Consider the following 14428-nt stretch of genomic DNA (forward strand, 5'->3'; position numbering starts at 1 on the left):
GCAGCATTCAGTATTCAGACCTTTAGGAATCAAGGTCTGATATTTCAAAATAAAAATTAATTATTTTTTCAAAAGTTCATGTCTAGTCCTATCTTCACTTACTTCTTGTATCATAATTTGATCTAAAATAGATACCCTGAGACTATTACATTCAGAGTTATGATATTCAATAAAATGTTGTGCTAATGGACTTTCTATTTTCTTATTTTTTATGTCTCTCAGATGCTCCATAATCCTAATTTTGAACATCCTTTTTGTTTGACCCACATAATATTTTTCACATCCACATCTAATAATATAAATCACCTTTTCTGTGGTACAGCTAAAATGTCTCTTTGGTATATAGCTAATTCCATTGATATAAGGAAAATAATTTTCCACATACATACAAATTTGACATTTTCCACACTCTTTTGTACCTATACTTTGAACCGATCTAACCAATTTCTGCATAGGTAACTCAAACTTTGTGTGTACTACTATATCTTTAATATTTCTACCTCTCCTATAACTAAATTTTAACATTTTATTTGTCATATCTTTTAATTCTTCAAAATTCCGCAAATACTTCCAAAAATATGAAATGCATTTTCTTATATCTTCACTGCATGTATTATATACAGATACCATATAAATGCTATTGTCACCATTTTTACCTGACTCAAATTTATTTCTGTTATAACCTTTGGGATACCTATGATATCTTTTATTCAATACTTTATTTTTACTCATATTAATCATAACTCTGAATGTAATAGTCTCAGGGTATCTATTTTAGATCAAATTATGATACAAGAAGTAAGTGAAGATAGGACTAGACATGAACTTTTGAAAAAAGAATTAATTTTTATTTTGAAATATCAGACCTTGATTCCTAAAGGTCTGAATACTGAATGCTGCTGGAAGTGTGATTTGATAATTGTTTTTACATTGTTAACACCCAATTGTTTAGTTTTAATTGAATAATTAATTAATGAAGGTGTGTATAAAAGGTACTTGTTTTTTTACTGTGAGATATTCCTTGAAGGCTTTTTGAAGCCGAGGCGCTAGAGAGAGAGAAGCAAGTGGAATAAACGTTTGGATATACTGGCAGTTGTTTTCTTTCAATACATTATTGCTCTGTTTGGCTGAGCATGTATTAACCAAAAATGTTATATACTACGGGAACAATTGTTATTTACAGACCAAAGGCACTGCAATGGGAGCCTCGTTTGCTCCGATCTATGCCAATCTCTTCATGGCTTACATCGAGGAATAGATCATTTATGATAGAGCCCATAATATATACATGGATGAGATCAACATATGGAGGAGATATCTGGATGATTGCTGGCTGGTATGGAGGTCTGACATTATATACCTCAAGGAGTTTGTCACATTTAAATGAGAACAAATGGGGCATTCAGTTTATGATTACATTTGACATTGATAAAATCACTTTTTTGGATGTATTAATAACTAGGAATGCAGACTATACACTGACAACTGAGGTCTATCAGAAATACCCAGTGTACAACTCCTTACTCCATGCCACCAGCTTTCATCCCCCCCATATATGCAGAAACATCCCAAAGTCACAATTCTTACATCTGAAGAAGATTTGTTCTGATGCTGAGACCTATCATACATATGAGTCTGATTTGGTTAATAGGTTCAGTGACCGAGGGTACAAGAAAGGGGACATTGCTCAAGGCAGACATTGTGCTGCAAATCAAGATAGGGATACCCTACTTCAATATAGGGACAAAAAACAAAGTAATAAATCCCAAATCAGATTGGTGACCACCTATGGGAGAAACACGGATGTCCTCATTAACAGTGTCTGCTGACATTGGAACATCCTACTGGCTGACACCAAGCTTAGCACCTTGTTAGAGGATACGTGTCACTTTTCCTATAGAAGAGGGAAGAACATTGGTTCATTTTTGAATCATTATAAACAAGTGAACAGATCTGACAACAGCCCTAAACAAATAACTCTGGAAGGGGGGCCCTTGCAAGGATGCTTCCCATGCGGACACTGTACCCATTGTAAGAATATGTCTAAGACAAAAGAATTTACTAGTAAAAATATTGGACAAGTATTCTCTATAAAGTTTTTTGCCAATTGTCACTCTAAATGGGTGATTTACATGGCCTTCTGCAACTGTTCAGCCTTCTATGTGGGACAAACATCCAGGTGTGTCAAATTCAGAATATCAGAACACTTCAGTGATATTAGAACGGGTAAACTAACAAATGCGCTTTATAAACACACACAAAAACTCCCCAAAGCCACATTTAGATTTACAGTGATTGATAGAATACAGCGAAACAGTAATAACAAATCAGGATGGCATCAGTTATTAAACAACATAGAAAAAAATGGATCATTAAATTGGGTGTCCTGTTTTCCCCAGGTTTGAATGAATATCTTTAATGAAGGATGCAATTTACACCTACTGACTTCAGGTGGTGCTATACTATATATCTTAGCCTGTATGCTTAATTAATTTAATGCACTGAAGACAGCCGAAACCGGTTTGCTTTTTTCTTAGCTTTATGTCTTCCTAACAAATAAATTGATTTAGAGTGCAAAACACCTTCAGAGATCACTGTACATAAGCTACAGGATTCACTCTACCCACACCACTGCAAACCACAAGTGAGGATATCTTATCCCAACCACTACAAACCACAAATGTGAGGATATCTTATCCCAACCACTGCCACCAGAAATGTGAGGATATCTTATCCCAACCACTGCCACCAGAGAGGGCGTCTCATATAAGAGGAAAGGATAACAAATGCACACAGTAAAGTACAATTTCCCTTAAGTGCACACAGGGATCACAGTCAGTATGGGGCTGGTTGCTCCCTTGCTCTCCAGGTCCCAAATAAGACTTCCCACTGGCACAGCTATAGGGTCCAGATCTCAGCCTAGCTGACAAGCTAACTTCCAGTACCCTCTCTGTCCCATCAGTGCTTTGTGTCCCTGCCCAGGTAGCTGACACACCACACACACTTTGAAATAAGTATTTATACAACTTCACAGACACTCCTGGATAAGGCTAACACAGATTCTCCAGCTGTACCCTTTTACCCAGACTATATGGTAGTAATTTCTGCCACCACCAGCTAATATGTATCAGCTACCCAATGACCCTTAAACGGGTGTCCAATTATTACTGTGCAATATTATTATCCAATTGGTAATGTGACTATTCAGTCTAAGGCTTATTAGAGTGGCTTATTACAATAAACTCTATAAATATACAATGTACTCTAGAGCTTATTTATCTCTACACAAACCAGCTACAGGTAAAAGGCTTTTAAAAATCTTTAATAATAAATAATTAAAAACACAAGGCAATACTACTGCACCACAGTGATATCTAAGGATTCAGAGATCACACAGAAACTTAAAACAATACAGTAGGAAAGTTCTGATATAACAGAAAAAACACTTGTCTAACTTTCTTCTAAGTTCCTAGCTATTACTACAAGAAAACATACTTCTAAGACACTACTTACATAAAACAACAGGCAGAGTGCTGATAAGTGGGATATCAAGATCAAAATGCTCACAGTCTCTCTCTGAACAACAGTTTTTAAACTCACTAATAAACATCTTTGCTAGGCCCTCCCAAATTACATCATTTTGACACTTAGGATTTCCCAGTATACACATTACATCATTTTGACACTTAGTCTGGAGTTCCCAGGCCAACAAACTGCATTATTTATCACTCTAACACCTGCTCAGGAAACTACAACGATAAAAGACATTTCACGTGTACACTAGTCTAGTAATTATTCCCCAAGTTAAAACAATAAAAATAATGTGTGTTTATCACCATATACCGCTGCCGCAAGAATAAAGTTCAAGCTCTTTTAATGTAATTAAAGGCAGAACACTGTTTAAACAAACACACTTCCATCAGAAGATAGATAATATGATGGAGAGCGCTAGAATGAAATAAAGGTCAAAATGCCAAGATATATCCAAGATACTGCTCCAGCACAGTGCATCTGATAGCAATCATTTAAATAATCCCTCCTATTCAATGATAGGTGGATTTCAATTTAAAATTTAAAGCCACTTACAAATAAAGGATTTATATATAATTTTGGTGCATAAAATACTAACAAATATAAAGTAAAGGGCAGCGCTCGTGACATTAAAAAGAGTACTCAATAAAAATAATGTGTTCAGCCAGCCACTTTGGCACCACTATTTAGATAATTTTAACTTCAAAGAACATTTGAAATGCTTGGCTTAGTTTTCCTTACAGCAGATGGCAATGTTGCAACAATTTTGAAGTTCACATTTTACAGTGTTTTCTTTAATTTAAGAACACAAGCCTGTATTTTACATTTATATATACAAACGATAGAATTATGTATCAAATTCTATTTGACTAGTTTGGCAGCCTTCGCCCATCTTCCCCAAATCTTCACAGCTTGCTCATAATCTTTAAACAAATGATGTACAGAACCTTTCAATATGTCACTGTTTAATTCTATAATTAAACAATCTCAAATTCCTGGCCAGTAGTACGAGATAATCATGTTTACCATGCCCTAGTCATAGGCTATACTGTACAAGTTATGTTCACTATTTAGTCTCCCAGGCACTTCTGATGCATGGCTATGGCAATTTAAAGGATGTGGCAAGATATTCTAGCAAACTACATGTTTAGAAGAGTTTTGTTAGGCTTTTATATTATCAGACATTACTCACAAAATGCAGTACCTAGACAGGAAATTTCTAAGAGCTGTATCATAAAAAATGTCTGCATGCATATATATATAGACCGATAGGTGTACTTTGGCTAGTTATTATGAAATGTATTACTAGATGTGGGTATATTAAGAACTTCTGACAATCTTATTTACTGTAGAATACTTTGTAGTCTTACCTCTTCCGTAAGTTTGGTATTTGATGCCTCTAAAGAGTTCACCTTCATCTGTAGATTCATTACAGTCGAACTGTTTAAGGAAAGAAAGTAAATCAGCAATGCCAGACATTTTAAACCACAATATTCAGTTATCATCACACAGTTTTCCAGTAAGCCACATTTGAAATACATAATTAGAATTAATGTAAAGCATTATCATAAGAACATGCAATGTCCTCCAAGGCTCTACTGGTGGTCCAGAGAGCAGCTCATCTCTTAAAGTAGAACATAAATCTATCTCAGCTTCATTCATTTCCAAGCAGGCTTCCTGGTGTTCCACATTTTTGCAATCAGGTTCTTCAAGGCCTAATCAGGGCAGGAATAAATCAAATAGTCTGTTTCTGCCAAGAGTGGAGAAAGAGGGGACAAGGTCTGAAGAGCTATGTGTCCTAGTAGAAGCCATAGGACAAAAAAAAAAAAACAGTAACAGGCATGCACGTAATCAAGTGCAGAAAAGTATCAGTGGTGAAACTGAAATGTATGAAGGTGCATTTACCCATCAGTCACTGGTGTTATGTGCTATCTATGTTCTCATTCACTACTGTGGGTAGGATATAACTAAAAATAAAAAAATAAATAATAATCCCACAAATAGATTTATAAGTCATATTCATACTACTAACTTTTTTTCCTATGTAACAAGGAAAAAACAAGTCTATAGGTGAGAAAATGACACCTTGTACTTCTCATAACTTAAACACCTTAAGAGAAAAAAATCATGCCTTTGCAAAACACTGGCAGCACTGCAATAACCTTTAAATGAAGGAGGTTTTAGAAGTGCATAAAATAGAAAAAGTACAGTTTTGTACCTACCATAAATGTAGATGTTCGAGTGTACACCCTGGTGCAGTCATTACACTTGGGTTATCCTGTCATCAGGTGGTCCCGCAGTCGGCCGGAATTCCAAAGTCTTGGTCCAGCGTCGGTTGCTATTGCTTCTTCCCTGACGTCAGTGCACCAGGGGTATATATAATGCATCTGACGCCATTTTCTTCAGTTTTTCTTGCCCCAGATGTCAGGTGCCCCCAAAAAGGTGGTCAGTAATTAGTACCAATTTAAGAAATTTTAGCACAAACACAAAATCCCTCCAGCTATAAGCAAATACATCAGGAAGGTATTGTAGAGATTTAGCCAGTTAGATCAGAGGGGATGGATGGAGGGTAACCTGGACTGCAGCAGGGTGTACACTCGAACATCTACATTTGTGGTAGGTACAAAACTGTACTATGTTCATCGTGTTACCCTGCTGCAGTCATCACACTTGGGTAGAATCCCAAAGCTAAGGATGGGTGGAGGAGTCATAGAGGGTTAGAGGAGGCTAGAAGGCCCTGCAGAACTGCAGTGGCGAAGCCAGCTCTAGTCTTAAGAGTAAAGTGGTAAGTGATAGTGTTTGGTAAAGGTGTGTACTGAACTCCAAGTTGCAGCTTACAAAATCTCCTTGGTTGGAACCCCCCTGAGGAAGGCTGTAGATGTAGCTGTTGCCCTGGTAGAGTGGGGCCTAATGGTAGCAGGAACAGGTTTTCCATGATGGGTATAGCAAAAACGAATGCAATGTCCTATCCATTTGGAAATGGTTTGTTTTGATATAGCCTTCCCTTGTGAAGCTGTAGCATAGGATACAAAGAGCTGGTCAGATTTTCTGAAAACCTTAGTTTTATCCAAGTAGTAACGAAGTTGCCTGTGAATGTCCAAGGAATGCAGGAGTCTTTCTCCTTTGTTCTGTGGATTTGGGAAGAAGGTGGGTAAGTGGATGGTTTGATTTAAAGCCACACTGGAAACCACCTTAGGCATGAAGGAAGGATTAGTTCATAGAGAAACTCTGTCTTGATGGAAAATGAGGAAAGGTTCCACTGCTATTAGTGCCTGCAGCTCTGAGACTCTTCTGGCTGAAGTTATTGCTAGCTGCAGTGCAGTCTTCCATGATATAAACTGTAGATCTGCAGAGAAAGCTGGTTCAAAGGGAGGCAGCGTAAGTTTTTCCAGAACAAAATTGAGGTCCCATGTTGGTGTAGGTGCTCTCCTGGGGGACCTAATGTGTTTTGCCCCTCTGAGGAACTGCCTTAAAAGTGGATGTGAAAATAAGGGTGGATCCATGTTGTATTGGGCTGAAACAGCTGATGCATGGATTTTAATGGAAGAAAAAGAAAGTCCTTTGTGCAGCATCTCAGTTAAATACTGTAGAATCTGAGGCATGTGAGGCTGAAGTGTATTTTGGCCTTTAGCTTGGTTCCAGGCACAAAACCTTTTCCATTTGTCTGAGTAGGCCTTTCTGGTGCTGGGCCTCCTAGCTTCCAGAATAACATCCCTAACTGCTTGGGAATGAGGAGCTGGCTGGATGCTTAGGTGATTTGCCATGCAGCCAGATTTAAGGTTTTGAGCTGGCTGTGTAGAATCTGATTGTTTTGCTGTGTGAGCAGATGGGCAATTTGTGGTAAAATCCAAGGTGGGCCCTGGGCCATATTCCTTAATAGTGGGTACCAGTGCTGGCGTGGCCAGTCTGGGGCTATGAGTATCAGTCGTGGTCTCTCCTTTTTGACTTTCAGAACCACCTTTGTGAGGAGAGGCAATGGAGGGAAGGCATATACTGTCAGGTTTTTCCAACTGAATGAGAGTGCGTCCACTTTCCAAGCTTGATGGTGAAGAGTCCTTGTACAAAACTTTGTTAGCTGATAGTTTTGGGGGCTGGAAAACAGGTCTATGTCTGGAAGCCCCCATTTTTGAGTTATCATTGCAAATACTTGTGGATCCAGTTTCCACTCATGGGGATCCATGATGTTTCTGCTGAGGTCGTCTGCCAATGTGTTCTTTTTTCCTGGCAGGAATTGAGCTTGTAACTGAACTTGGTAAGCCAGTGCTGTGTTCCACAAGTCATTGCTTGCCTGCATAGACGGTAGGAGTGTGTACCCCCTTGTTTGTTTATGTACCACATTACTGTGGTGTTGTCTGTCCTTATTGTAAGTTGTCCTGGATGTAATAGGTTCTTGAAGGCTGTCAGAGCATTCTGTACAGCTAGCATCTCTTTTTGATTGATGTGCAGATTCCTTTGATCTGCAGTCCATATGCCTTGAACGCACTGTCCTGCCATGTGTGCCCCCCAGGCATAGTCCGATGCATCTGTTGTCATAGTTTGCCTGGCTGGGGGCAAGGTGAAAGGCTGACCCTTGTTGAGGTGACATGCCTGTGACCACCATAGAAACTCCTGTTTTAGGCAGGGAATGAGAGATATCATTGTGTCCAAGCTGTGGCTGTGTTGAGACCATACACTCTTTAGGTACCACTGTAATTTCCTCATATGCAGCTTTGCAAATGGTATTAGTAGTATGCAAGATGCCATGAAACCCAAGGCCTGCAGAATTTTTCTTGCAGGGAGTTGGGTCTTTGTTGCCATTGTTTTGAAATATTGAGTCAGTTGTAGTCGTTTGTCTGGCATCAGATAAGCCTTCTGGGCCGTTGTATTCAAGCTGGCACCCAGGAATGTCATATTTTGTGAGGGTACTAGTCTTGATTTCTTTTCATTTACTGTGTACCCCAGGCAACTTAGAAGATGTTTTACAAAAGCCAGATGTTGTAAGAGGGTGTCCTTGCTTTCTGCTTGGATGAGGCAGTCATCCAGGTATGGGTATATTTGAATTCCTCTTTGTCTGCAGTATGCAATTACTGGTGCCAGACATTTTGTGAAGACCCTGGGTGCAGTGGATAAGCCAAAGGGCAGTGCAGAGAATTGGTAATGGGTTGAACCTGCAATGAAACGGAGGTATCTTCTGCAACTTTGTCTGATAGGGACATGCAGGTATGCCTCCTTGAGGTCCAATGTTACTAGCCATGTTTTCTTGCCCAACATGGGAAGAAGCTGCTGTAGTGTTAGCATCTTGAATTTGGGTACTCGTAAGAAGGTGTTTAAAATGAAAAGGTTCAGAATTGGTCTCCAGGCATTGTCCTTTCTGGGGACTAGAAAGTGTCTTTGAGTAAAATCCTTGGCCTTGCTCCCATGTAGGTACCAGTTGAATGGCTCTCATGTCCATGAGAGCTGTAATTTGCTTTTGTGCCTCTGCCCATTGATTTTGTGGCAGGTTTGGCATTCCTCTTTTCATTGGCAAGGTGTGGAAATGGAATCTGTATCCTCGTGAAATTATGTCTAGGACCCATTTGTCCTTTGTGACAATGTGCCAGTTGTCTGAAAAAAGTGCGAGTTTTCCTCCCAAGGGAGCTGCCAAGAGAGTGTTGCTTGGCCAGATGAGGTATAAGTCATTGAGTTTGCCTTCTAGTAGTTTGGGGCCTGTCTTCTCCTCCCTTCCGTGTTGCAGTGCCCCATTGTCGAGGTTTGTATTGGACGTCTGTATTTACCCCTCTGTGGTCTGTTAGTAGCTGGAACGGACCAATTTTTTGTTGGCCAATTTCTGCTGAAGCGAGGGGGCTGTGCCTGTAGAAAATCTTTGACTGTCTGCATAGATTTTTCCTTATCCTCCATTTTCTTTAAGACTTCTTCTGCTTTAACTCCAAATAGAACATCCTGCTGTAAGGGCGCATCTAGAAGCTTTGCTTTAACATGATCAGGCAGAGTTTGTTCCTTTAACCAAGCATGCCTACGTATAACAGACCCAGTGACAGCTGCTCTGCAGGAAGCCTCTAAAGAATCAAACCCACATTGTAAAGTATGTTTGCCCACCTATTCAGTTGCATGCAACAGATCCTGCATTTCTTTCAATTCAGACTGTTGGGGGAGTGTGCTCATTTTTTGTCTTAACTGAGACATTAGAAATTGCTGATATTTTAGCATGTGAAATTGGCAATTTAGTGCTCTCATAGCTAGAGTGGTTGAGGTGTAAACCTTTTTCCCCCACCTGTCTAGTGCTCTAGAGTCCCTTTCAGAGGGTACAGGATTTTTTGCCATAGAAGCCATAGCCCCTTTAGGACCCTGGGAGATGGTCTCTGGATCAGCAACAGGGCTTTTATAAAGGAATTTGTGGAAGTTAGGCACTCTATAGTATCTGTCTGGTTTGGCTGGAGCAGGAGGCAGAGAATCTGGGTTCAAACTAGATTCTAAATAAGCATCATCCACAATGTCTAAAACTGGGGGGATGGCAGTGGTCTGTGCTGGGGGAGTAAAAGAAACTCTCTGAGCCTTTTCTTTGAGTCAGAGTAGTCCTGACCTTCCCAGTGAAAATGTTCTCTCATAGTGTGTAAAGCTTCCCCAAAGGAGTAGTCTTCAGGAGGAGAATCTGAGGGAATAAAATCCTTAGCATCAGAATCTTCATAAGGGGAGAAGGAGTAATCTTGGTCCTCAGAGGAGCCTGAGGAAATAGACACTTGATCAGAGGAGGCATGATCTTCCTCTTGTCTAGGCCTTTATTTGGGTGGGGGTTGGGAACCCCTGATTAAAGAGATCAAATCTTCAGCCATTTTAAGCATCTGTTTCTTAGGCATGGGGCCTTGAACTGGAGACTGAAGTGCAGTCTTTTTTGGTTTAATAGGAGTCTTAAGCTTAGGATACGTTTTTATGGTGAGCGTCGTCGGTCTGAAAACGCCTTCAGAAACCGAATGTGTTTCTGCAGCACTGACATCTCTTTCTGCAGTGTCGTCGGTAGGAGCTAAACAAAATGGCTGCGTCATCCTAGCACTCTCCGCCAAAGGCTCCAAAGCAGTCTCGGGTTCCAAATCTGTGGTAGTCAGGGGCTGTGTCAGAGCCTCACTGAAGACCAGTGAACCAGAGACCTGTCCAGCCGAGGCCTCGGAGTCTGGCTTGGGTCTAGGCTGCCTGTCCTTATCCTTGTATTTTTTGTGCACACCGGTAGTCGGTTGCTCTGACGGCATTGTGTAGTTAAATTTTCTACCAAAGTAGTGTTGTGCGAAATCAAAGCATCTTTTAATAGTACGCTTATTAAACGTATCACAAAAACGACAACCAGTGACATTGTGGTCTGGGCCTAGGCAAGGTATGCAGTAAGAATGAAAATCCTTATGAGGTATTTGCTTCCCACAAGAAATACAATTGTTAACTTTTTCTGACATCGGTCTGAGACAAGAAAAGTTTCCCCAACAGGATACTTAGCTTTATTGAAGACTTCGGATCTGAAATTTGACTTCGAAAATCTCAGGAGTCGGCCAACCGGCACTTGCGAACTGCTTCTGCTTCGGGCACCGCGCGGCAAGAAAGACTGAAGAAAATGGCGTCAGATGCATTATATATACCCCTGGCGCTCTAACGTCAGGGAAGAAGTGACAGCAACCGACGCCGGACCAAGACTTTGGAATTCCGGCCAACTGCGGGACCGCCTGATGACAGGATAACCCAAGTGTGATGACTGCAGCAGGGTAACATGATGAACATCAGGATGACATCTTAGTGACTGCAGATGTCAATGACTTATATACAGTAATACCCAAGGAGGAAGGGCTAGAATGGACTAATGAAATACTGTCACTTTATTTTTGTTATTTTAGAACTTCTTGAACTGGTACTTAACAATAACCTCATTAGTTTTGGGCATAAATATTTCTTGCAGAAGAGAGGTATAGCCTTGGGCTCACCTTGCGGAGGAGCCTATGCTAATACCGTAATGGCTTATTGGGAGAAGAATTTTGTATTTAATACTAAGTACAAGGATCCACCTTAAAACCTATCATAGGTTACAAGATGACATAAGTATAATATGGAATGGACCTATGAGTCTACTGGAAGAATTTCTACCATATATTAATACAACTACATTTTTAAAATTCACATGGAAAATTGATACTGAACATATGGATTATTTGGATGTACATTTATTTAAAGATTATACATGCAATAAATATGCTAATATATACAGGAAGCAAACATATTCCAACTCGTGCCTGAATTTTAGCAGCTCCCACCCGTATCATCAGAAAAAAAATCTGTGGTTAATGCTTAGTTAGTTAGGGTGGCTCGAATGGTTTCTAAAATGGAAGTCTTCATTCATCAATGCAATACATTACGACTTATGTTCATTCAACGAGCCTACCCAATAGACCTACTAGATGATTTAGTTCAAGAGGTACAAATTAAAAGAATGAGAGTTTTTTTAAACCCACTTTAAGTAGTAATGATCAACGTATTAGTTTAGCAACAGAGGAAGAACTTTCCGTTTCTCCTATGCAAGTTAGAAATTAGAGTAATGTGACACATGATACTGTCAAAAAACAGACAGACTACACAAAAGCTTTAGTTATTACTTTTAGTGTGGATCATAAGTTCTGAATTTCCATATTCCAGAAAAACTGGACCATCTTGTTAGATGACCCTTATGTAGGCGACAAACCAGTCATTGTATATAAAAAAGGCTTGAGCTTTAAATATTTGTTAAAGAAAGGACAAGCTATTGCATATAATAATAAATGTGGAATGTGTAAATGTGGTGCATGTACATGGTGTAACAAAATAAGAGAAACAGATAATTTCACCATAAGAAATTATAAGTATGAGTTAAAAGGAAAGTACAGTTGTAGTAGTGGTCTACCTGACACACTGCAGTTCATGCACCACATTTTATATAGGGGAAAAACAGACAGAAAGATTAGCCAAAGAATTTATGAGCATGAATATGCCATAAGAAAATTCAGCATAAATAATGCCTTATCTAAATATATTATGGAATTTCCAAGCCATGGGTTCGACTTTATTATCATTGACCATTAATTTATAAATGACAAACAACCATGGGGACTGCAACTAGAATTAAAGGAATTAAAATGGCAGCATCAGCTAACAGCAGACTCAGTTTCTGCAGTGTTAAAATTAAAGGCTTTAGAAAGAAATTATAAAGATCGAATAGCAAGGTTTTTTAAATATAACTATATGAATAAATATTTAGTAGATTTTAAACTACTAGGAATTTTAAGAAATATGTACTAATGTGTTGTATACGTACTTATAATTCAACTTTATTATGGTATAGATGGTGTCTTATGTTCTTATAAATAGTGACAAATTTTCCATTGAAAATGTTTTTAAGGAAGTATCACTTTAAATAATTGTCTTAGCCAATGAAATGTTTTTAGGTCTTATTTAAAAGAAGTGATGAACTGTATGTGTTGTCTGAAGAAGTTTAATAATGGATTAAATGGAACCGGTAACCATTTTTGGCTCAAATGAGTTTTTTACAGCTTGGTGCACTGAATTGTATGCATTTTTTTACGACGGTCTACAGTCTTTGTCATTTTCATCAGTTTGTTGTTGGTGTTATAGCTTTCATCAGTATGTGAGGCTGGTCAGACTTATGGGTCTCTAATTGCCTGGGACTGTGGAAGGTCCTCCCTTATGCAGGGAATAACTGTAGTTGTTCACAATTTACTTGGTACAAAACCTGTATGCAGGCTGAGGTTGAACAGTGGTGACTAGATCGTGCTTCGTACAATTTAGGATGCATCCAGGGACGTTATCAGCACCCATCAAATTAGTATTTTCTTGCTTTTGATAGCACCTTTAGCACTTGGTTTTATGTGGTAGCTGTAGGTGAGCCGGTTTCAGGTATACCTTGAGGGAGAGATGAGGGGATAGAGGAATAATGGAAGAGCTAAATGCATCGGCCAGTAGGTTAGTTATATTTTCAGTTTCACTGTAGGCAACGTCCTTCACAATCAGCATTGTTCTGTTGTGCTTTTGAAATTGCAAACTTAACTGAAAAATGTCCAGGAATCTCTGTGCTTGTGCACTTGTGGTGATGTAGGTTTTCCAGTCTATAGCTGATAGTTTAGGTCACTAGGGAAATAGTATTGGGTTTAATACTGAATAATTCTAGTTCTTGTAGATCGGTGTTGTGGTTTTCTTGTGTCATAAAGGTAGTTCTACAGCTAGCTAATATATGGTACAGGACCTTTCTGATGGTTATTTGGGCATGGAGAACTTCTAGTTCATTGTGCTGCTTTTGCAGCCTTGATGTGAGTCTCTTGTGAATGTAGACTGATACATCTCCATGCATGCCTACTAGAAGGTGCTGCTCAGATTCCCTGCCACCTGTGCTACCTCAAAAGAAAAGCATCAGTATCAGATATTCTACCATGATACTGATAGAAGAATGTCTTCTTCTAAATCTAAATGTGAGAAAATCTATATTGTGTACTTCACCTGTGATAATTATAAAACAAGCATTTATAATCCCACACTTTAAGGATGTCATTTCAGCTAGTCACATATATTTAGAAAAGTGCCATGTACATAAAGAAATTAACGTCTGTGCTCCTGAAAAATAACAAACACAATGCTTGAATTTATGAAAAAAACTGTATAGCTATGTACCACATATTCATTTACTGCCCAAACTCCAGATAGAAGTGAAGTACAAATTTCAAAACCATACATTCAAAGTGCCAAGATCTGAGCAGAATAGCAAACAGTGCAGAGATTGTGGGAACCACTTGGTACTTAACCTGAATAGTACATTACTCACAATACCTCTTAAAATGCAGTTTATTAATATTTATCAGCTCCAGCTTATCAATTAGCATAATAACCATATTTTTATCTCTAG

General features: G+C 39.0%; 1 protein-coding gene across 7 annotated transcripts in view; it reads right to left on the reverse strand.

The window, feature by feature from the left end:
- Window positions 1-14428, reverse strand: part of LOC122793310 (protein RUFY3-like) — a 1534975-nt gene that overhangs the window by 1056286 nt on the left and 464261 nt on the right. For all 7 annotated transcript variants that reach the window (XM_044061194.1, XM_044061195.1, XM_044061197.1 and 4 more), the window contains exon 8: window positions 4902-4971. In XM_044061194.1, coding sequence (XP_043917129.1) covers window positions 4902-4971 — 70 coding nt within the window. The remainder of the gene's footprint in view (window positions 1-4901; window positions 4972-14428) is intronic.

This window comes from Protopterus annectens, chromosome 2.part0, assembly GCF_019279795.1.
Source record: "Protopterus annectens isolate FY-2018-M chromosome 2.part0, PAN1.0, whole genome shotgun sequence".
Classification (NCBI taxonomy): domain Eukaryota; kingdom Metazoa; phylum Chordata; order Ceratodontiformes; family Protopteridae; genus Protopterus; species Protopterus annectens.